General features: G+C 41.8%; 1 protein-coding gene across 3 annotated transcripts in view; it reads left to right on the forward strand.

The window, feature by feature from the left end:
• Positions 1–22,770, forward strand: part of LOC144781938 (cytochrome P450 2G1-like) — an 878,243-nt gene that overhangs the window by 793,041 nt on the left and 62,432 nt on the right. For all 3 annotated transcript variants that reach the window (XM_078661025.1, XM_078661024.1, XM_078661026.1), the window contains exon 9: positions 3,664–3,805. In XM_078661025.1, coding sequence (XP_078517151.1) covers positions 3,664–3,805 — 142 coding nt within the window. The remainder of the gene's footprint in view (positions 1–3,663; positions 3,806–22,770) is intronic.

Below are 22,770 nucleotides of genomic sequence, written 5' to 3' on the forward strand. Positions count from 1 at the left end.
TGCCATGTTCTGAGGGAATCAAACATAGACTGTCTAATTCGTCTCTTAAATAACTATTCCTGTAAAAACCCAATCTTTTATTCATCAAAAGTGCTGGTCAACGGTCATTGTAACTAGGCTTTGTGCCTCGTATATTTGGGCTATAGTGTAGTAAACATGGTTTCATGTTAAAATATCGATAGTAACAATATTGATTTGAAAATATCGATAACAAAAATATCAACTTCCTATACATAAACAGGTACGTACAATAATATCGACACAAAAATATTGCTGTAAAAAATATAGAAGTAAAGAACATTGACTTAAAAAAATTACATAACTTAAATAAAATTAATTAACTAATATTAATATCATTAACACAATACATTAAATTTAATATATATTTTAACTAATTATAACGAATAAACTTAATTTAATAAATAGAATCATCCAGAAATGTGTACATATACATATATTTACTTAAATACATTTTATTAACTATTATCTTTATTTAATTGATAAACTTTTTAAGTTATATAAAATTAAAATATACACATTTATATAATTTAAAATTAAATAAAATATTCTGTATTTGATTGACACATTAAATTATTAAAAAAACAATAAAACATACATTTGATAACAAAATAAACACAATAGTAGTGAAAACATTGGATAGCAAGGGGGTAAAAATTACTATTCCCACTCCAGTGAGTGCAACAGTAGGGAAAGCGCTGGATAGCGGAGGGGTAAAAATTACTATTCCCACTCCAGTCAGTGCAACAGTAGGGAAAGCATTGGATAGCTTAGGGGTAAAAATTACTATTCCCACTCCAGTGAATGTAAAAGTAGGGAAAGCACTGGTGAGTGGTGGAGTTACAATTACTATTCCCACTCCAGCGAGTGCAACAGTTGGGAAAGCGCTGGATAGCATAGGGGTAAAAATTATTATTCCCACTCCAGTGAGTGCAACAGTAGGGAAAGCGTTGGATAGTGGAGGGGTAAAAAGTCCTATTCCCACTCCAGTGAGTGCAACAGTATGGAAAGCGCTGGATAGCGGACGGGTACCCCAACAGTAAAAACCAAAACCATCAAAATTTGTATTACATTTAATTTCCAATATTATCGTAATTAATATATAAATGTAAATATAATATTTTCAACAGAGATAATACAAAATCATTAACTATACATTAATTAACAGTATAATATTCACAACACACACCTAAAATTAATTACACAATTAACATTTATAAGTACTAATTAATTCATGGAAATTAATTTATAAATATGTATTATTAATCAATAACAAATTAATTACTTGCCACCTTTCACACCATTTACACATATAAACTCCACAACACACAACTAAAATGAATGACACAATTACAATTATTAATTACTAATTAATTAATGGATTTTTTTTATAATTAATCAATAAAAAATTAACTACTTACCACCCTTCACACCATTTACACATATAAACACCACAAAACACATTTTACATTACTTCCCACACTTCTCCCCTATAAACCCACAACCCGCTACGGTACTAAAAACACAAAATTAGACTTAAAATAAATTAATAACTTGTAAAATGTTAATACATATAATAAAATGACAAACAATTCTCATTAAAAACACTAATACACATAACAATATTAATAATGTGATATTTTTGTCAACTATATTTTTGTAAACGATATTTAAGACGTCGATGTTTTTGAAATCGATATTACTTACCTGTCAGTCGATATTCTTGTCCACGATATTTTTGTTGTCGATATTTCTTCCCCACAATATTTTTGCGGGGATATTTATGTCCCTCAATATTTATACGTTGATATTCCTGCTCTGCACCAGTAAACATAATAGGGCCAAGCCCATGTTTCACATACATATCAAAATTAGGGGTACCTTCTAGAGCCACTGGCTGAGCTTCTTCCAATAGAGCATCTGCAGAACAAAAATGACAACACAAAGAGAAAAACATACTGATTCTAGGCATTTTCGAGAAGAAAACAAATTATGCCTGGCAAAGCAGTTACTAGTGTTTTTATTAAAAACGGTCCTCAGGCCATACCAAACTCAAATCAGCATGGTACCATATCCACAAAAATCCAAAACAAACTCACCTGACATGAGTAGCACATACGAACTAATGCTTCACTGCCGACTCTTCAGACCAAGCAATCAGATCCAAGGGTTTTGCCATTCAGGACTCCAGTCGGGATGACCACTGGGTGAGGCACCGTCCGGCAGGATGTAAGGGGCAGCTGCGAGCAATCAATACTTCTCGTGCAGGGATCCCTGAACCCTCAGTCTGATCCGACGATGGCCTGGACTTCACCGAAGGAGATGGATCAATCACCCAAAAGAGTCCCTGTTCAGGGCCAACTGAAGGAAGTGGCCTGATTAGGGTCACTCAGGTCACTAATGACCACCTCTCAGCCTTCCGTACCAAATAAAGAGTCAGCAAGACAGTAGAGAATACAAACCAATAATTGTTTATTCCGAATACACTCAGAGGGACTGAAATCAACAAGCATAAAGAAACATTGTGTACATTTCGAAACCAATGAAGACACACCCACAGAGAAATTTTCCAAGCAGATGCAGCTAAGTAGTGAAATACAGAGGATAAGTTTCGATTCAGATTCCAGGCACATATTATCTACTACTCAAGGTCGTTCTGCTCATGCCCACCACTAGACAAGTGGAAGAAGGCCTCTATCTAGCAAGAAAGGTATGCACTAATAAGAACAGTATATTCATTAGTAAAGCAAAAACCCAACCGTGGAAAATCAAAACTTAACAGAGGCCTTTTCTCAGAAACAGAGAAGGATATATAGAAAATGGTGCCACGAATGCTAGCTTAAATAGGATAATGCGTAGGCAGTAACATTTCTAGTCTAACAATTAGATGATCGGAGGCTCTCCCGAAGGCAGAAGATTGTTCCATTGACCTATTGGGTGCGTTATGCACTAGTATTAGCTTTAGAAAATTATTCTAGTGCATTATCTTCAACTGCAAGCCCCAGTGTAATGTGACAGAGCAGCTTGAGTTTGGACAACAGGTAAACAATAGCAACAGTATTTATTTTACTGCATGGATATAAGCATGATTATTACTAATGTGCTCAACCTACAAAATGAATGGCCTTTATCTGAGCCCCATCAAGCTGAAAAGTGTGCTACATTACCCCGGTGTAGTGCTCTGCAACATTGGAATCAAAAGTCATGCTTACAGTTTTCCAGGCCTTTCACTCGTTTTGCTCGAATTGTTCCTGACCAACAACTACATGTTAATAGATAAATATATCTGTGATTCAACAACTGGGAAATCTGAATTTTTAAAATGAAATTCATACCCCCCAGGAAACCAACTACATAAACACTTACAGCTAAGCCTATGCCCTGACAGTCCCTAGAACTATTTCTCAATCTAGCTACTCCGAACAATACATACATACATCCTGGAAATATCTCATGATAGGTGGAAACAGATATTATTGTTCATTGGAGAAAAGCATGTTTCCTTCTGTTAGTTGGTTTGATTTCTATAAGTCTGTTAAAATGTTTTTGAGATTATTCTTTCAAATAATGTAGTTCTCATGGCTTATTTTACTCTAGTTGCTCGTATTCATAGTTTCTTGTTTCTGCATTGTGTTGCCTTTGCAGGGAACTGATGTGTTCTTCATGCTTGGTTCTGTATTGTGGGATCCAGAAAAATTCCCTAACCCAGAAGAATTCACTCCTCAGAACTTCCTGAATGATGATGGCAGTTTCAAGAAGAATGATGCTTTCGTACCATTTTCCGCAGGTACAAATTAAAGCTGTATTTTCAGCCAATGGCAATTATCATACTTTAGTACATTTCACCACTAGACTGGTCCTGATATTTGAAGTTTAAATTCATTCGATCTGACACTACCAGTAGTTTCACATGGCAGATGGAAATAATTAAAGGCCTGTCAGAAGATAGAGTAATTTCCAGACAAGGTCAAGTAAAGATGATGGGCCTGATTCGCAAAGGTAGTATTAATAAATGCCCTTTGTGAATACCAAAAGTTGCGCTTTATGACTTTTGGTATACACAAAGGGCATTTACGAGAAGTAAATGCCCTTTGTGAATACCGAAAGTCATAAAGTTAGACTTTTGTCACATTTTACCTTTGTGAATCTGTCCTGATAATATTAAATATTGACCATGTAGTGGTTCTGATAGTGTCTGCCATTCCACTGAAAAGTTCATGATTTTTTAATGGACCGCTAACAGCCTCAAAGGTGATGATTTAGAGTTTGGTCCAGTCCAAATCTCCGAGACCACAGGAGCAGGCCACTGCTACGTCTGAATCTGATGGCACACTTTAAAAAAATTTGAGTAAGCAGTGATGCTAGTGAATGAGTGCACTCCACTGGGTGGAAGGGCGAAAGTTTATCTCTGCCTCCTCAACATCTAATGTCCCCTCCCTTCCACTAACCCGCAAATGGAGCTCTAGGGCCTCCTTGCACCCAATCTGATTTCCCTCTATATTGGAACCCTGAGCCACCTGCATCATAGAAATCCACACCATGTGAACTGCCATCTCCTGTTGGGGGTACTCAACATTGAATGCAATTGGTTGGGTATTGTTTACTGCATAGCAGAGTATCTCTGACCAGCCATCCAGGTGCCCGATCCCATGATACCAAGTGCAGGCAAGACCTCCAACCCAGTCAATTCCCATGTCCCATGCGGCAAGAACCAATCCTAATAAACCTGATTATCCAGCCTCTGGCCAAATGGAAAATGGACTCTAACCAGGTGAAGCTTGAATCCAATGCACTACTCCTAGCTATGCGCCAATTGGAGGTGTGGACTGACTCCGTGGAGAAACAGACAAGTGGCCCTGTAAGTGAAGAAGATGAGGGAACACTGTTTCTCTTGCTCGAAATGCAATCCAGCCTGTGCAAATTGATGGCAAGCTAGATCATCTAGGAGAAGGAGAAAATGGATAAGCATGGAAGTTGGCTGGGTGAGGCAGAGCATAGGATCTCAGGTAAATGTCACTGAAAAACCTATGAGATGGTGGTGCCCGTCTGACTGCTGAAATAACCAAAGTAGTGGCAAAAAATAAAATGCTTGAATCATGCTCCAGGGGTTATAATCTTCACATGATAGGTCTTAAGGAGTCCATGAATGTGAGAAGGATGGAGACATTCGAGGAACAGCTTCTCAGAAAATTGCTACTCAAACACAATTTCTCTTGAATCATTTTAGTAAAGAGAGCCCAAAGAACACAGGGCCCAAGACAAACTTTGTTCCACATTGGGAGAGAAAAAGACTATGAAGTACCAAGGGTTGAGAGCTTCATCTATCTGTATTTCACTGTGGCACTCCAGGAGGACTGCCGTGCCTTTGGCGAGGTCTAGAAACTACATTGATCCAAAGACTTCACACCTATGCTACTATATATCCTGCTAGGGTATGCTTCCAATTAATTAACCACGCCATGTTTTTCACCTCTTTGAAAGAAGCTTTGAAATTCTTGAAATCCCACTTCAAACAGCATGGCCGGAGTCCTGGTGTCCAGATGGCCCACCACGACAATCAGAAGATTCAGATACCTCCTGCAAAGACTTGTTCAGCTATGTAGAGTAAAAAAGGAGCACATGATTCAATATCCTTTTGTTAATCTCCTCATATTGTATGCCCTCTGTAAATAGTATCTGTGTACATTATATTGGTATATACATGCTGTGTTCCTGCACTGATGCTAGAAAATACTCTAGTGATCCTTGGGAATATGTTTCACATGTATCGTTCCTGGTAATGCTACTGGACTAGCACAATTTTGGCTCTATCCTTTTACAATTGGTTAGGCCACATATATATTTACATTTGGCATTATGTACTCCTATGATGCAAAAATACTAATGAGATATGGTGCACCAAAGGCCTAGAAAGTACATTTGTTGTGCTTTATGACATCTATGTGTGTGCATAGGAACGTTTTTCCTCTTCAGAAACATCTGGATTGCTGATATTAATCTTCTATAGGTTTAGATTGTAAGGTGATGTGCTAAAATGCAGTGCATTCACTAGGGATTACAAGAATTAATCATATGTGTGTTCAATGCTTTTCTAATAAAATGTGACCAGTTGTTGTTTTCGATTAATAATACATGTATCAATATTATGCTGTATATGAGTGTATAGTATATTATAGCTTGATTCTTTTATCAACATTTTCATTTATTGGATTATATGTAGGTTGTAGAACTAATGTGCATTTAAAGAAAGCAATTAAGTTAGCATGACTGTGGGCCTTAAGCTTACAGTTGTGACATTTATTATTAATATGAACGTTATTTTTCTGCATGTTTCCTCCTTCATCTGCAGGTACAGACCAAAGACATTCATTAATTAGTGAAAAGCACATTATATTTCTGATATAGTGATGGGAGGAAGAATTGTGATAGTTAAATAACTTTAATCAAGAACAAAGGGAGTGTTACCAGTTGGTACTATTGGACGAAGGGAGGAACCCAAGGACTCTTTGGAAGCAGAGACTGGAATATGGGAGTAGTGTTCAAAGTGCCAAGTTCGTTTCTGGGAACTGGAAAAGTACTGTGATATGCATAAGGTCATATTGCTTGAATGCTCTTTGTGCATTTTAATTAGTGAATCCACCTCAGGGTTAGTCAGATTCCCTTTAGACTTGGAGAGGTACAGACCTCTCCTGACATCTATCTGATTGGGTGGCTATATGATATATATGATTCCTTTCCTATAGAACTTCTACTTTTTCATCTCAGGCTGCTACAAAGGACTATTGACTATAGTTTAATTGTAAGAAATGACTCAGAGCATTCTCAGTTAGGCAGCATACCAAGGATTTTGGTACCTGAAGTAGAGAGGTTAGAAAATTGTTACTTTACAGTCTAGATCCAGTCTCAGTCCTTAGTGCCCATGTTTTGACTAGGTGATGCTCTCAAAAGATTTTTGGGCTCAATGTGATTAATGATCCATATAGTGCCTCAGATATCTCCAAATTAAGTATGAAAATAACTTTCCTGAACTATTGTAACGAAATATATTTTCTGGAGGATTCTAAACTGTCTACATGTGTACTGTACAATAGCATGAATGATTTTATTGGATTTCATCCGTATTTGTCAGAGGTAACTAGAGTTTCGCACCAGTTTGTACTAACCAGAATGAGGATGGGAATAGTACACTATCTTGTTGCGTGCCCTAATATTAAAATGCGCCCTAACGGACCCTGTGTATGTGATAACAAAACGGAACAGAGCACTAAGCACTTTTTATTATCATGCGAACTGTATAGTGAACTACGGAAGTCCCTCCTAAAGCCGATATTGAAAAGATTTGGAGTGAGAACAATCACCGACTCTATGAAACTGCTTTTTAATTTGCACCATCCGGACATTTGTTTTTTTACTGCTACATTTTTGCTTAAAGCAATTAGCGCCAGGAAAAGTATGTGTTTTTAATTATTTTAAATATTTATTCCATCCCCCTCTGGATAATTTATGTATTAAGTGTTTTCTTTAATGAAATGTTTAATGAAATGCTTGTATCTGTAACTGTTTGTGCTTTTATGGACATGTGTTTTAATGTTCCGAATAAAGCTTTATGACTTGACTTGACTTGGTGATGCTCCAGTGGATTGAGATCAAGTTGTAACCGCGAGGAGTGAGTATCAATAGAGTTGTGTGTAAAAGTCTTATGCTTAGCTTGCGGTGGTCATGCCATTTGTGTGGTGTTTCACGGAGATTGCGTGATATGATGTGATAAGTTGATAACAGGGCCGGATCTAGGGCGGTGCGATCGATGCCACTGCACCAGGCCCTGACTTGGGGTGGGGGCACAATGTTTATGCTTTTAAAAGCACCAAGTACCACATTCCTAGTCCCAGCAATTTTCAAGCATCGATAAAAATGTCACAATAACTTCGGTGATTAATTTTCCTCCTGGAGGGGACCAAGGCTTTGTCTGGTAGTGGAAGTTTTGACTCATCATAGCGCAGAAGGTTAATATGCCTGCTGCAAAGAACGTGTCCCATTCAGATCACGTGAATACACTATAAAATAGGTCAATGGGCTATCGCTTTTGTGAGAGAGATCATGTTTTTACTTGTAGTTTAAAAGTTATAATCCTAATATAGAGCAGTAAGCTATTAACTGTCATCAAAGAGCTGCATGCAAACTGCAAGGGATATATTGCAGCAAAAAATTTTCTGCCTAGACTTTCCTTATCCTAATATTGCAAAAAGGGTTAATTTGGGTAGCAATCAATTGTAATTATTAAAGAAAACCCCTAACAATGGTGTTACATTTTAAATTCTGAATGTGTGCTTTACCAGACCAAGGACTCTTATACCATACCGCCTACCAGTATGGATGACATGTGACTCCTACATCTTGTAGGCCTCTGTCTTATGTAACATTTCTTATACACTGATGTACACATGTATGATTGTCTGCGTGCAATGTATGTGTGATATAAAGTGTCTGACAGATTTAAACTGGTATGCGTGGCGCTATAAAACTAAATCAATCTAAGAGACAGTAGTTATGGAGACTTGGGGGGTATTGTCAAATGGTGGTAGTGATGGAATCCATGGTGAGGTGGTTATTGGGGGGGGGCAAAAAACATTGTCACACATGGTGCCACCAGTACTGAAGCCGGCCCTGGTTGATGTTGTGAGTGTTGTGCTTTTTGTGAAGGATTTGGTATTGGTATAACTTGGCCTAAGATTCTGGGATGATATTAAAATGTGTAGAAGACACTGTATCATAATTGTCTGCTGAGGTTTTGTGGGGTTTGTCATGAGATATCCCCAACAGACCAATCAAGAGTGGGAAATTTATCTTGATGGGTTAATGTGAGGTATGATTCGTGTGACAGACCTTTTGCACAGAGGAAAGCTGTTTGATCAGAGTGATTCCCCACAGAATGAGGTTTCATTTGAAGGTGTGTTTGTGTTACTTTGGTATGATTGATTTCTGTTGATTCTTTAGTAAAGCAGACAATTGTTAATAGTTGCTATTGAATTGTATTTAGTTCCGAGTGTATTTCTGAAAAGAGTGTGTTTGTTAAAATTGCAAAGGAAGGTGAGCTGTTGCAAGGATTGAGATTGTCATCACAGTGTTCCGTGCTGGGATAGGTCTGTTGGTGTGAAGCTTGCTGTTATTGGCTGATGACTTGGAACAAGATTTTTAAGTAAGATATTCATTTTTGTGTATAAACGAATACATTTTAATTGAAAATGAAATGCTTTAAAGTGGTATGAAGTTTGTTTAGAGGATACGTTCAGAGGGGGGGGGAGAAGCCCTGCATAAAGACATGTCATTATATGGAGATAAATGTAGAGTTGCACACATGTATTTAGCTTGAACACTGGCACAAGGTGAAAGAAGGTGCACTGTTGTTTCCAAGTTATGGCACATTTAATCTGAGAATTATTTAAAAGTTGACGATAATTCTATATGAGATTAAACCAAACCCTAGACCCACGCAATTTCAAGTGCTTAACGCTTGGGAGCTTGTGGCTCACACCATAAAAAAAATTATATATAAGGGAGTGGTGAAAAAGGCACTGTGTACTTATGCAGACTTGGATGCAGAGCTGAAAAGGTGGAGAACTGACATGATAGAAAGAGCAAAATTATACCCATTTTTACAACGTAGAGAAGTGGAAAAAGAGACCAAAAAGTGAAGGAAGGATAAAACAAGAGAGCACTGAGAGAAAAATTAAAGCATCAATAGTATTACTAGTAACAGTCTTTCAGACGTGTTAATGTCTGAGCTACCAACTCTTATACTGATATTTGAACAGAGGGAGGTCGGAGCAATGTTGAAGGTGGGAATACCGGACTGCCTACTGCACCAGTGAATGCGAGCCCTAAAACAAGAGGGATTTCTGCTGTGAAAAAGGACTAGAGTGTGATGGAGACTATCAGAGTGAATCAAAACATGATAGGAGGAATTTCAGGGACGTGCGTTCCTGGGACCTCTATTGTTTGTACAGTCCTAGATTCACTTACAGTTCCTGTGGTCTAGTGGATTTGCTACCTTCACCGCACAGCTCCGCTTGGTTGCTGTTGCTGACCTTATGTTCAGGAGTTCAAGGCCTTCCATTACCCACAGGCTCCAGCCTGTACCTCATCCCTGGTGATCTAGTGGTAGAGCATCACTGTTCTGCTGCTGGGCTGCCCCTCTGTCTCTCTGTTCTGCTTTTTCTGCTCTCTGCATTTATTTCAGCATTTTTCCCGGCTGTTGCTTTTGCCTTTTCTTCTCTTTTTCATGCCACTCTTGAGCCTGCTGCTGTTATCCCTCGCGGCCCCAAACCCCTCCAGTCACCCTTACAGCTCCATGTTTCAGAATTCCCAGCTGTCCAGCCCCCCCACAACACTACCTAATGGCTAAAGCCAAGCCCATCTGCGCTCGTCTGTGCCTGGACCATGCCAAGCACCAGGGACCCTGGTTCTCGAACCTTCCACTGCTACGACACCAGCACCCTCCTTGCACTCAACTCAGGATGCCACACCACCTGCCACATCGCATCGCTGAAGGAGACCAAAGGACCCATCTCCTGCCAGAATGCAGCCATACCTTCACCCATGCCAACAAGCCAGATCCTTTCACCTCCCAGCCAATCAAAATCACACCCGACCAGCTCAACTGCATCCACAAACCTGGGACTTCCTCAATGCTGCCTCTCCCGACATTGCCCTCTTCATGGAAATATGGACCAACCTCTGTTCTGGACCGGACATCGCCACTGCCATTCCCGCCATTGTCAACAAGAATGCTCTCAGACTGACCACTCACTCACACAAGCCAATGACAACCATGAAAATCCTCCACTTCCAGGTCCAGACCAACCACAATACCACCCTCTGTGGCACTCTCATCTACAGGCCCCCCAGCCCCTGCCTGCCCTTCACCTACACCATCGTAGACCTCATCGTACCCAAGGCTCTTGTATCCATCAATTACATCCTACTTGGAGACCTCAACATCTTCCTAGACAACCCCAGTGACAAGAACACTGCCTCCCACTGGAGAACCTTGCCAAAATTGGACTCAAGCAGCTTGTCACTGCACCGACTCACACAGTCAGATATATGCTTGACCCTATCTTCTCCGTCAGGGGGAACATCACTTACAGCCACACCAACGAACTCCTCTGGACCGACCACCACTGTGTGCATTTCGCCTTTTCCACTCCCAGAATACATCACCGCCCTCACCGCCCCTTCCCCTTTGTAGCTGGAACAAGGCAGCTGAAAAACATCTCATCAACTTCCTCAGCACGACTACTCAACCAACACCAACAGACGCCAACACTGCAGCACACAACCTTCACCAATGGATCGTCAATTGCGGTGACACTCTGATACCCCTGAAGAAGACACCATGCAAGCAACACTCCAAGCAAGCCAGTTGATTCACTCCCACCCTCCATAACTACAGACAACTCGAGAAGAGATGGAGGAACAACAAAACCACAAAAAACCGCTCAACCTTTAAATCTGTTGTCAACACACACCACCTTCTCCTCAAAACCACAAGGAAAACAGCCTTCCAAGACAGAATCAACACCAATACACAAAACGGCAAAGAACTCTTCACCATTGTCAAGGAGTTCGCCAGGCCCAACAGCGAGACCACAGACGTACCACCCTCCCAAGACCTCTGCAACAAAGTCAGCACCTTCTTCCACCACAAGATCAGGGAGATCTACAACGGCTTTGACACACAAGATCATCCCACGACACCCACCACAATGGTGCCCAACCACACCCCAACAGATTATGCTCAACCGGACTCTGCTCACCACAGACAACACACTCGGGACCTGAAGAGTATCCACTCAGGAGTCCCATCGGATCTTTGCACGTACAACATGTTCCATAGAGCAGCCTCCGTCGCCCCTCAGCTTTGCTGCACCATCAACTGCTCCATCGAAACTGCCACCTTTCCCAATGACTGGAAACACGCTGAGATCAACCCCTTCTGAAGAAGTCGTCTGCTGACCCAGCAGACCTCAAGAACTTCAGACCCATCTCCCTCCTCCCCTTCCCAGCCAAGGTCATCAAAAAGGCCAACAACATCCAACGCTCAAACTTCATCAAAGAGAACAACGTCCTGGTCACCTCCCAATCTGGCTTCCAAAGCAACCACTGCACCTAGACCACACTACTCACCACCACTGATGACATCCTCCCTCTCCTTGACCAGGCAGAAACCGCAGCCCTCATCCTACTGGAAGTCTCAGCTGCCTTTGATACCATTTCCCACCCCACCCTCTTCATGAGGCTCCACAATGCTGGCATCTGCAACAAGGCACTGGACTGGATCCACTCCTTCCCTAACGGCCAAACACAGTGAGTCAGACTACCCTAGTTCCTCTCAGAACCTACAGAGATCACCTCTGGGGTACCCCAGGGACCCTCCCTGAGCCCCACTCTCTTGAACATTTACATGGCCCCCACTCATGGCCATCATCAAAATCTCCTACGCCAACAACACCCAGCTGATCCTCTACCTCACCAGCAAACCCATAGCTGCCAGAATCCACTTTCACAGTGGAGTGAAGGCCAAACAATTTGACAAGATATGCTGCAAATTTTTCAATTGGCTAAAAGGGGATATCCCCCTGAATCATGGCAGGAAACAGCCATAGTGGTGATTAAAAAAAAGGGGAAACCGGATTTGTTGCCTGCATCATTCCGACCCATTTCACTTATAAATTGCGATAATAAAATCTATTCTAAAATACTTGCGTCTAGAATAAGCAAGATAAACACTCCTCTGGTCTAAAAAAGAATGACTCCCAAGAGAACGACGAGAGAGACGCCTCCTCCCGGAGAACGGGGAAAATATTAGCTTCCCTTTATGGGAGGTACCTAGTGGAGGTTAAATATATATTAACCATGAGCCGGAGTGATTTTGCTTCATTTATATATACATTTTTTTAAATTAAGATAGAAGCCTGTGGGGTGATAAAAACAAGCTGAGTGGTTTGTGGGAATTTCAAAAGTTTTGCAGACTGATTTGAATACCTTTATTGATATTGGGGTCCCATGTGTTTTATGGACAGCATGTAAAATAGCTGTAGAGTGGCCCAAAAGACAGTTAACAAGAGATCCTGCGACTAATGGTCCTTCAGCTATAGTGATGAGGAAGTATGATCAGGTAATGATTTGGTTGAAGTCTAAGGTGCCACCCCAAGATATTGACTGGGTCAAGATCGATCGGACGACCGAGGATGCGAAAGAGACAATTCATACATACTATGAGAGATGTTAAAGGTATTTAAACAGTATAGCAGAATCAACATTTTGGAGTTTAATGATATTGTTTAAAAAAAATTACCCTCTGGAAATGTCATTTCAATCATCATCATTCATATAATGAAACCACCCATACGCTAATTATTCAAAAAAACAAAGAAGCTCTACTCAGAATGTGTACGCACTTATGTGTACATTTAATAAGTGATATCAAAAATTCAAAAAAAACATGTATCGTCATCAACAATCATAAAAACAAAACCATTTTTAAAAAAACATATGAGTAATTTCATAAATCAACAATTCATCAGAAAGCAACCCCTCGGACAGGAAAATTACATGAGACAATACTTTTTTTCTTTGATCTGTTAATCTGAGTTATCGTAGGCAGCACCCTGCAGGGGAGAAGAAATTCCCTGTCTTTTACTGATCGCTGACTCTTCTCAAATTTAACAATGATTTTGTGTGTCAACGCGCTTTGGTGGAGCAGTGAGAAATAATGCCACCTTCCTCAGGACTAACACTTTTCCTTTTCCTTATCCCAGCAGTATGTATAAGCCTACCATAAAAAGACTAGTATAGATATACATAAAAACCAGGGACATTTCCATAATGTTTCATAATCTTTCCGTTATGATATTCCTGCATAATACAATTATCTTCATTATTCCACACTTAAAAATTAAAAACATACGACATCTTTATAGACACAACATATATATGATCAACGGATACATGACAATTATTAAACCAATATCTTTAATGTGTACTAGGCACAGGCCTATACATCATTACCAAATTAATGATGTATAACAAGCCATAGACTGTAGCATTTCATAAGTACAAATACAACTCCCAATAGAGCTTCCGAGAGATCCCAAATTCATTCATTGCTATCACATTTGTATTTATATTGTTAAATGACATCCATTCATTCCCTTTCACGCTGCAACTAATAAATTACTGCACTCACCGGTGCTACAGCACTCGGGCGGTGTGGCTCCTGTAGAATATAGATTGTACGCACTTCAATGATACAATATCAAAATTTAATTCCTATATATAATATAGAAAAGAGATGGAACAGTAGGTATTCCACATCTATGTGAGTAGAGTTAATTTTCTTGCCAATTTATACTATTGATCCTGATTATATTGTTACCTTTTTCCTTCATTTTTTTGCTTCGACTTGGTAGTCTGTTAGATAGGCATTCACTTTCAGTACGGTCACTACCTATATGGGTTAAAAACACATCAGTCTTATTGTTTGGTAGTGACATGATTGATCATCATTCTAAACATACATATGATTTATTTGCTCTCACCCTTCAGTTCTGTAGTATTTCTGAGGACGTGTCGATAATCTTGTCCTGAGATTAAAAATAAAAAACATATTCATAATCCTGAGTGAAAGCACATACAACTGTTTAGTTATTATAGTCAGAAGTTTTTTTCATTTGCATACCCTAAATTGCTATTTAATTCTAACCTAAATAGTTAGAGATGGACACAGTGGTTAATCGTCTCACCTTTTTTCAATTGGTGAAAAGAGTGCATGCAGTCACTTTTTTTATGCCTGTCCCTGAGAGCGCAAGAGGATAGCTGTAGAGAAACAAGCAAGACTTCATGTTTTTCCTATTTATTGCATATTAATATCCTTGAGAGTGAGTATTTCATGTGATTATCAGCGGGCACCACTGGAGCTTGAGATGGGTGTGAGGCAAGCCAAGGCAGCCTCAAGTAAGATGCTGACCGCCACGCGCCTTCTAGTACCTGTACCAGAGCCCCAACTGTTTGGTTAAAGGGGTTCACAGGGGTCACCACCGAGTCTCACTGAGTCCCCATGGAACACGGTAGCTTTGCCCCCCAGCCCCACACTGAGCACCTGAGGCACCTGAGGCATCTGAGGTACCAGAGAGCAGCAGATCACAGTGGTGGGCGGAGGGTTGCGAGTCAATGGTGACGAGCTCAGTTGCTCTGACGGTGGACTTGTGGAATCCCGGAGCACCACAGGTGGGCAACGTTGGTCTCCTCTGACAAGTAGGAAGACTGCGCGCGGATTTGGGGGTGAGATACAGACTAAGAAGTGTTGCGAGTGCTGTAACCTCGCCTGTAATCTCGCCTTGGACGCCTGAGACGCCGCTGCTGGGACTCGAGCAACGCCATCATCGGGAAAACCACTGTTTCCATCAGCCTGTGCATCCCTGCAGTAAATCTTAAATATGTAACAGCTATATAATTACTATATAAGACGCTTCGGCGAGTGAGGCAGCACAGGACCTGTGGGGGGCAGGCTCACGACCAGGACTACAAGCCCCAGCATCCAAGGAGCCGCCAGCGGACCGGCAGCCCTCCCCCTCACTACTGAGTATTTCAACATCTCACGCCTCCCGCTTTGCGGGAGACACTTCGGGGAGTGAGGCAGTAGAGGAGCTGTGGGGGCAGGCTCACGACCAGGACTACAAGCACCAGCATCCAAGGGGCCGCCAGCGGACAGGCAGCCCTCCCTCTCACTACCGGGTATTTCAACATCCCGTGCCTCCCGCTTCGCGGGAGACGCTTCGGCGAGTGAGGCAGCAGAGAAGCTGTGGGGGCAGGCTCACGACCAGGACTACAAGCCCCAGCATCCAAGGGGCTGCCAGCGGACCGGCAGCCCTCCCCCTCACTACCGGGTATTTCAACATTTCGCGCATTCCGCTTCACAGGAGACACTTCGGCGAGTGAGGCAGCAGAGGAGCTGTGGGGGCAGGCTCACGACCAGGACTACAAGCCCCAGCATCCAAGGGGCCGCCAGCGGACGGGCAGCCCACCCCCTCACTACTGGGTATTATAACATCTCGTGCCTGCCGCTTCGCGGGAGATGCTTCGGCGAGTGAGGCAGCAGAGGAGCTGTGGGGGCAGGCTCACGACCAGGACTACAAGCCCCAGCATCCAAGGGGCCGCCAGCGGACCGGCAGCCCTCCCCCTCACTACCGGGTATTTCAACATCTCGCGCCTCCCGCTTTGCGGGAGACACTTTGGCGAGTGAGGCAGCAGAGGAGCTGTGGGGGCAGGCTCACGACCAGGGCTACAAGCCCCAGCATCCAAGGGGCCACCAGCGGACCGGCAGCACCTCCCCCTCCAACATCGTTATCAGGTGGATTTAATTTTCCGAGCTTCTGAGCGACGCAGGACACGCGCGGGCGCGTGCCGGGCAAAGCCAGGGTCAAGGGCGGGCCCGTTTGAGTCCGTTAGAGCCAGGTAGAGGCTGGGCTTGGCCACCTCTCTAAGAACACGAATTCTAACGGTGGAAGCATTCCCCGGTAAGTGGGCTTTATAACTTGTACATGACTTACTACTACTAGTCCTCGTTAATAGAACCAACTACTGAACTGGGCCAATATGGCAACATGGGAAGGAAGAGGAAAGAAAGGCACAGGAGTTGGGTATGTGGCTGGAACTCTTGATCAGTTCATAATTAGGACCACGTCCGTGTTAGCGCATGAAATTGCCATCACCAAACGATGTTTGTCCATGGATCCGGCATTTTCAAAACGTACATCCCTGGGGCCTATAATCAATGCGCGCTCCCCAGAAGCACCGCTCCAGCCTGTTTCCTTGTTAGAACCATTGCGGGAAAATGCAATCCCTCAGCAACCCCTTATCCCCCCACTATGTACTATGGAAGGAGGTTCTTCGAATGTCCGTGTCAAATCAGCAAGGACTTTGTCTGCTCAAACAAAGAATTTAGTAATTTGTGTGGCTGATGTTCACAAAGAGTCCTCACAGCTACGCTCGCAAACCAAGTGGGGATGGGGAAGAGGAAAAGAGGAGGCACTCGAGGAGGATTGCAGCAAAAGGGAAAGAAACCCAAGATATCCAAGTCGTGTAAACAGACTATGTCACCCATGGTGGACACATCGATTATTGAAGTCCCACAGGATAACGTATCGACTGCAAATACCCCTAAAGGAGAGGATTATATAATTGATCTGGTGGACCCGGATGTAGCGCAACTACAGAAAATAGCTGCCTGTGTTTCTTCATTATTGCAGCCGCTAATGGACAAATTGTCATTAATCAATGTCAGACTGGAGAAGTTAGAGGGATTGTTGTTAATGCCCACCGTAGGAGGTGAGGAGAAGGAAGCAGCAACTGGGGGTCGGGATGTATGACGTTACAACGCAGGCTATTACAACGCCTGCCTTTACAACGCGGTTTTTACATCGCAAACCTTTACAACGAATAGCGCTTGAAGGTGCTGGATAGTGAAAAGTTTAATTTTCTATTCCAAATCCAGTCCCCGTGGACACTAGGGGAGGTGTTCGATAGAAAATTAAACTTATTCCCTATCCTAGAGCGCTCCCAGCGCAATGCGTTGTAATGGTTTGCGTTGTAATGACCGCGTTGTAATGGTAGTGCGTTGTAAAAGTTTTGTTGTAAAGGTTGTTCACCGTTGGTCGTATAGATGGCCTAGTGGGGGAGGGAAGGGCCTGTGCTGCTGGCCCCAGCTTGGGAATAGCACCAGTAACGGCCCGACTATCCATCCCCAGGGCCCAGATAATTTAATGGGAGGTATGGCGAGAGAGGGGCTCCAAAGCAAGCCTGGGCCACGCCGGTGGGATCAGGGCGTTAGGAGCTCTCCACCAGTCACACAGGGACCGGTTACAAACCAGATAGATAGGTACACCGAAAGTAAGGAAAAGCCTAGAGATATTCAGAATGCTCCGGTAAACTCCCAAGGCACTACTAAAATAACAAGCATGCAAATTGATCTACCCCCAGAATGTAGCCCTCTTGTTGTAGTCCTAGTAGGGGTACCACCGACGATGAACGCCATCGAAGAGTCATATACTGCTCTAAAGAACAAAGTTACCAACTGGCTCAATAAAAACAGACCATTACCGCTGTACGTGAAAAGTGAAATCCTACATGTTCGAAGGGTATCATGGGTGGGCCACAGAATCAAGGACCACACGGGGGACTGTATTCTTATTCATTTTAGGGATACACGGACAGTGTCTCATATATGTCTGTGGACACAGCCCTCACCGGTATCAGCAATCCAGTCGCTCCCCCTCTCGTACTTCTATCCCCCTGCTCTAGTGCCAGACCCAGCATGGAATTTAGTAGGTCCCTTAGCAAGGTCAAGCTGTAGCCAGGGAAGGCCTAGAGAACTCCAGCTAATTGAGGCTGTCCCCCTTCACAACAGATTTAGCTGCTTAGATTCGGTGGACTGACTGAGTCAGAGTCAACCGGATAGTAAAAATATGGGCTCAATCGAGGTAGATTACGAGGCAGAGCAGGAAGAGGGGGTCGACCGAGGCAGACGGACACAGGTAGAAATAGGGGATAGCAAGGGAGGAAGATGTGAGGTGGTTATGCTGACTCTAGATGCTGGAGGTAACTGCCCACCTTCTAGGGAACTAGTGGTTGGACCCAACGAGGAGGGTATTCTCTTGCAGAGTACTGTGCATGAAATTGGGCCATACGAGGAGCAAAATAATGAGCAAAATGAGGGGGAATCAAGGGCCCCAAAGTAGATGTAATAAAATTATTGTCCTGGAATCTGGCAGGACTATCCAATAAACTTCCCTGTCCGGATTGGGGATCCTTTGTGGATGATAATGACGTGTGTATGTTCCAGGATATGTCTGTATTCAGTTACCTGCTTCTGCTTCAGCCGGTATTACCTATCATCCTCTCCCTCTGACATATTTTATCTCTTGTAGTCTTCTATGAAGTATACTTCATAGATAATGTAATTTTCAATATTCTGTTTTTTAATAATGATGTAGTTCTCCCACAAGTTCCCCTTATCAAATTTTTATTAAGAATCCTTATTTGAAAGGTACAGAAATTACAGGCAAATATTTTGTATCCCTTAAATCACTAGGCACTGCGTATACACATAAACATAATTTGACTTGTTTGATGTCAGATGTGGAGAATCCATTTTTTTATTTGGTGGAGGACAAATGGAGAGTGCTAATGTCTAAAACTGAAACAGAGCACGATCTTAAAGATCACAATTGCAGTTGTGAAGAAATTGAACATCAGGAAAAAGGAAATTTACCCACATTATTTTTAGATTAGCAACACAAAGAGTAGTTGTGTATACACATTGATCAGAGTTATATAGATCTGTTGTTTATAGGGGAAAATGAATGTGAACATACTTTTGGAGTGAGAGGAAAGAATTCTTGTTTGATGGAGGGGACAGGAATCTGTGATTCCTTGAGTCTTTTTTTTGTGGAAAGAATGCTTATTTTAAAATGCCATATGGATGGCATGGTACCTGTAATCTTTTCAAAGTTTTATCGAAGATTTATCATGTGGAACATTTTAATGATCCTGTATGGAAAAAGAAATCCAGAACAAACCAAGCTATAAGTGTAGCAGAAGTAGATTTGTTTGTTGCTTTAATTCCATCTGTAAGAGTAATTCTGAATGATTTGCAAATTAGAATGCTGTCCACAATAGTGGACAAAATGGATACTAGTACAGCAAATTCCTTATTACATATGAATACTGAGATTATTACGATAAGGTCTATGGTTTTACAAACCAATTTGCGTTAGACCCTTTGCTTGCAAAAGGTGGTGGAGTCTTATGTCCCAGATGAAAGTAAGGACTTGGAGAAATATGTTAAGAATAGATCTGGATTGGCAAAGGATTTGAAAGAGTTGGAAGTGGCACATGCTTGGGAAGCCACTGGAAATGGATTTGCTTTAATAGGCTGATGGTTTGGAAGTTTGTAAAGTGGAATTATAGGTGCCATTTTGAAATCTCTTTTGACAATCGCCCTTTGTGTGATATTCCTATTCCTGATCTTTAAGGGGTATCAGCATGCTCAAGTTAGACAGGGAGTGAGGATGAAAAGAACAGATGTAGAGATGAGTTGGCCTAACGGCTAGGGCGGTCGACTTTGAATCTATGAACCGGATTCAAGTATCGGAAATGACGCCGAACATCCTATGATTCTGGGCAAATCACTTAATCTCCTCATGCCTAACAAAAATGAATGTATCCTAATGTAACGCAACTGGTGCTATGTAAAGCGCTCTGATACCCGACTTGGGTCAAGTTCGCACTATATAAAACTCTATAAAAAAAAAAGAAGTGGAGTTAGAAGAATGTCAAGGCAAATGTTATGATGGGAAGAAGCATCTAGAGGAGTCTAGATGAAAGATGTTCAAGACAGACCACTAGGCATAATCTGATAATGATTGTAATTTGTGTTGGCTTGATCACCATCAGAAGGGGGATTGGATTAGCATAATTTTGGCTCCATCCTTTTACGATTGGTTAGGCCACATATATATATATGTTTACATTTGGTTTTATGTACTCATATGAGGCGATAATACTAATGAGATATGGTGCACCAAAGGTATGGAAAGTGCATATATTGAGTGTTCAACATATATATGTGTGAATATTAAAGTTTTTCCTTTTCAGAAATATCCGGATTGCTGATAATAATCTTCTATAGGTTTAAATTGTAAGGTGGTGTGCTAAAATCTATTTAATGCAGTGCATGCACCAAGGATTAGTGAGAATCAATCATATGTGTGTTCAATGCTTTTTGTATAAAATGTGACCAGTTGTCATTTTCAATTAATCATATAGGTATCAATTTACAGTATTCTGTAGCTTGATTCATTCATCAAAGATTTCATTTATTGGATTACATGTAGGCTGTAGAGCTAATTTGCATTAAAAAAACTTTAAGTTAGCATGACTGTGGGCCTTAAGCTCACATTTGAGACAATTAATATTAATATGAAAGTTACTTTTCTACATGTTTTCTGCTCTGCAGGTGGAGTCTAAAGGAATTCATAAGTTTGTGGAAAGCACATTGTATTTCTGAGATAGTGAGGTGAGGAAGAATTGGCAAGGTCAAATTCTTTTAGTGGAGAACAACAGTGGTGTTACTGGTTAGTACTATCAGAGGACGGGAGTAACCCAAGGTTGCTTTGGAAGCAGAGACTGGAATATTATTATTATTATTATTATTAGCAACTTGTAATGCAACTTGTAATGCGCACAGCTACATCAAAGGGTTTCCCGGTGTAGGGTGGTCACAGATTTGCTGTAACACAGAGAAAGTTCAGAATAGCCAAGTTTTCAGCATCTTGCGGAAGGTAAGAAATGATTTACAGTTCCTAAAGACATCTGGTAGGGAGTTCCAGAGCTTAGGACCCAGATAGGCAGAGGAGTGACTCTTCATATGGATTAGGGAAAACCTGGGGACAACGAACAGGGCTTGGGGCGAGGATCCTAGTGGTTGAGTGGGCAGATAAGGAGATACTAGTCCCAGCACATAGCAAGGTCCGAGGCCAAATTTGGCCTTGAACATATAGCACAATGCTTTAAATTCAATGCATTTGGCCACCTTAAGCCAATAAAGTTCTTTAAGAAAATGAGAAACAGTAACATATCTGGGTACGTTTTAAAGCAGTCTAGCAGTAGTGTTCTGAACAATTTGTAGGTGCTGTATAGATGACTTATCAGTGCCTAAATACAGAACATGTACTTTGTCCAGGCAAGAAATAACTAAAGCCTGAATAACAGTCCGCTTATCCACTTAGGGAATGAGCCCTGGAATATTTTTCAACCATCTAAGGACTGTAAAACAAGTGGCCATTACCTTAGCTATCTGCATTTTCATAGTGAGCTTATCATCATTAAGAAATCCCAGGTTGTTTACTTTAGATCTTAGGGTGGGAAGGGTCCCAAGCTAGTCAGACCAGTGTTTGGGACCCCAAAGGGAGCAGTTGCTGTCTAGAACTAGGAGCTCAGTCCTATAACTTTTAAGCTTAATGAGTTTAGGTTCAACCAAGCCGCAATTTTCATCATCTCCAGATGCAGTAAGGATGGGTCATGTCTCTGTGCCAAAGACAGGGAGAAGATGATCTGAGTATCATCAGCATATGAAAACATGGTGAGATCACAACTCTTTTTTAAGTCCGCCAAATGGCAAACATAGATGTTGAACAGTAAGGGGCTTACAATGGATCCCTGTGAGACACCTAATGTCAAGGATTGTGTTTGGGACCTCAAATTGGATGAAAAAAACTGGAAACATGCTGTCCTTTTAAAAAGGAGCTAAGCCACCTAAGTGCTGAACCTGTCATGCCTATTGACTCCAGCCTATAAACCAGGTTAGAGTGCGAAACCATGTCATAAACCACTATCAGGTCCAATAAAATGAGTGCAGCAGTGCCTTCCTCATCCAGGTATTGTCTCAGCTGTTCAGTCTCACCCAAAATGGTGGATTCAGTGTGGTGCCCAGCCCTGCAGCCTGACTGGGAAGGGTGGAGAGGATAATGAATGTCCGTCCATAAATAATGAAAGTTGGGTGTTGACATGTTTTTTCAGCACTTTGGAGAAAAAAGATAGCAAGGAAATTGGGGTGTAAATTCAAGAGACATTCAGGATTCAAATAGGCTTGTTTTTAGAAGAGGGAGCACAACAGCATGATTCCATCTCTGA

Source organism: Lissotriton helveticus, chromosome 9 (assembly GCF_964261635.1).
Source record: "Lissotriton helveticus chromosome 9, aLisHel1.1, whole genome shotgun sequence".
NCBI lineage: Eukaryota > Metazoa > Chordata > Amphibia > Caudata > Salamandridae > Lissotriton > Lissotriton helveticus.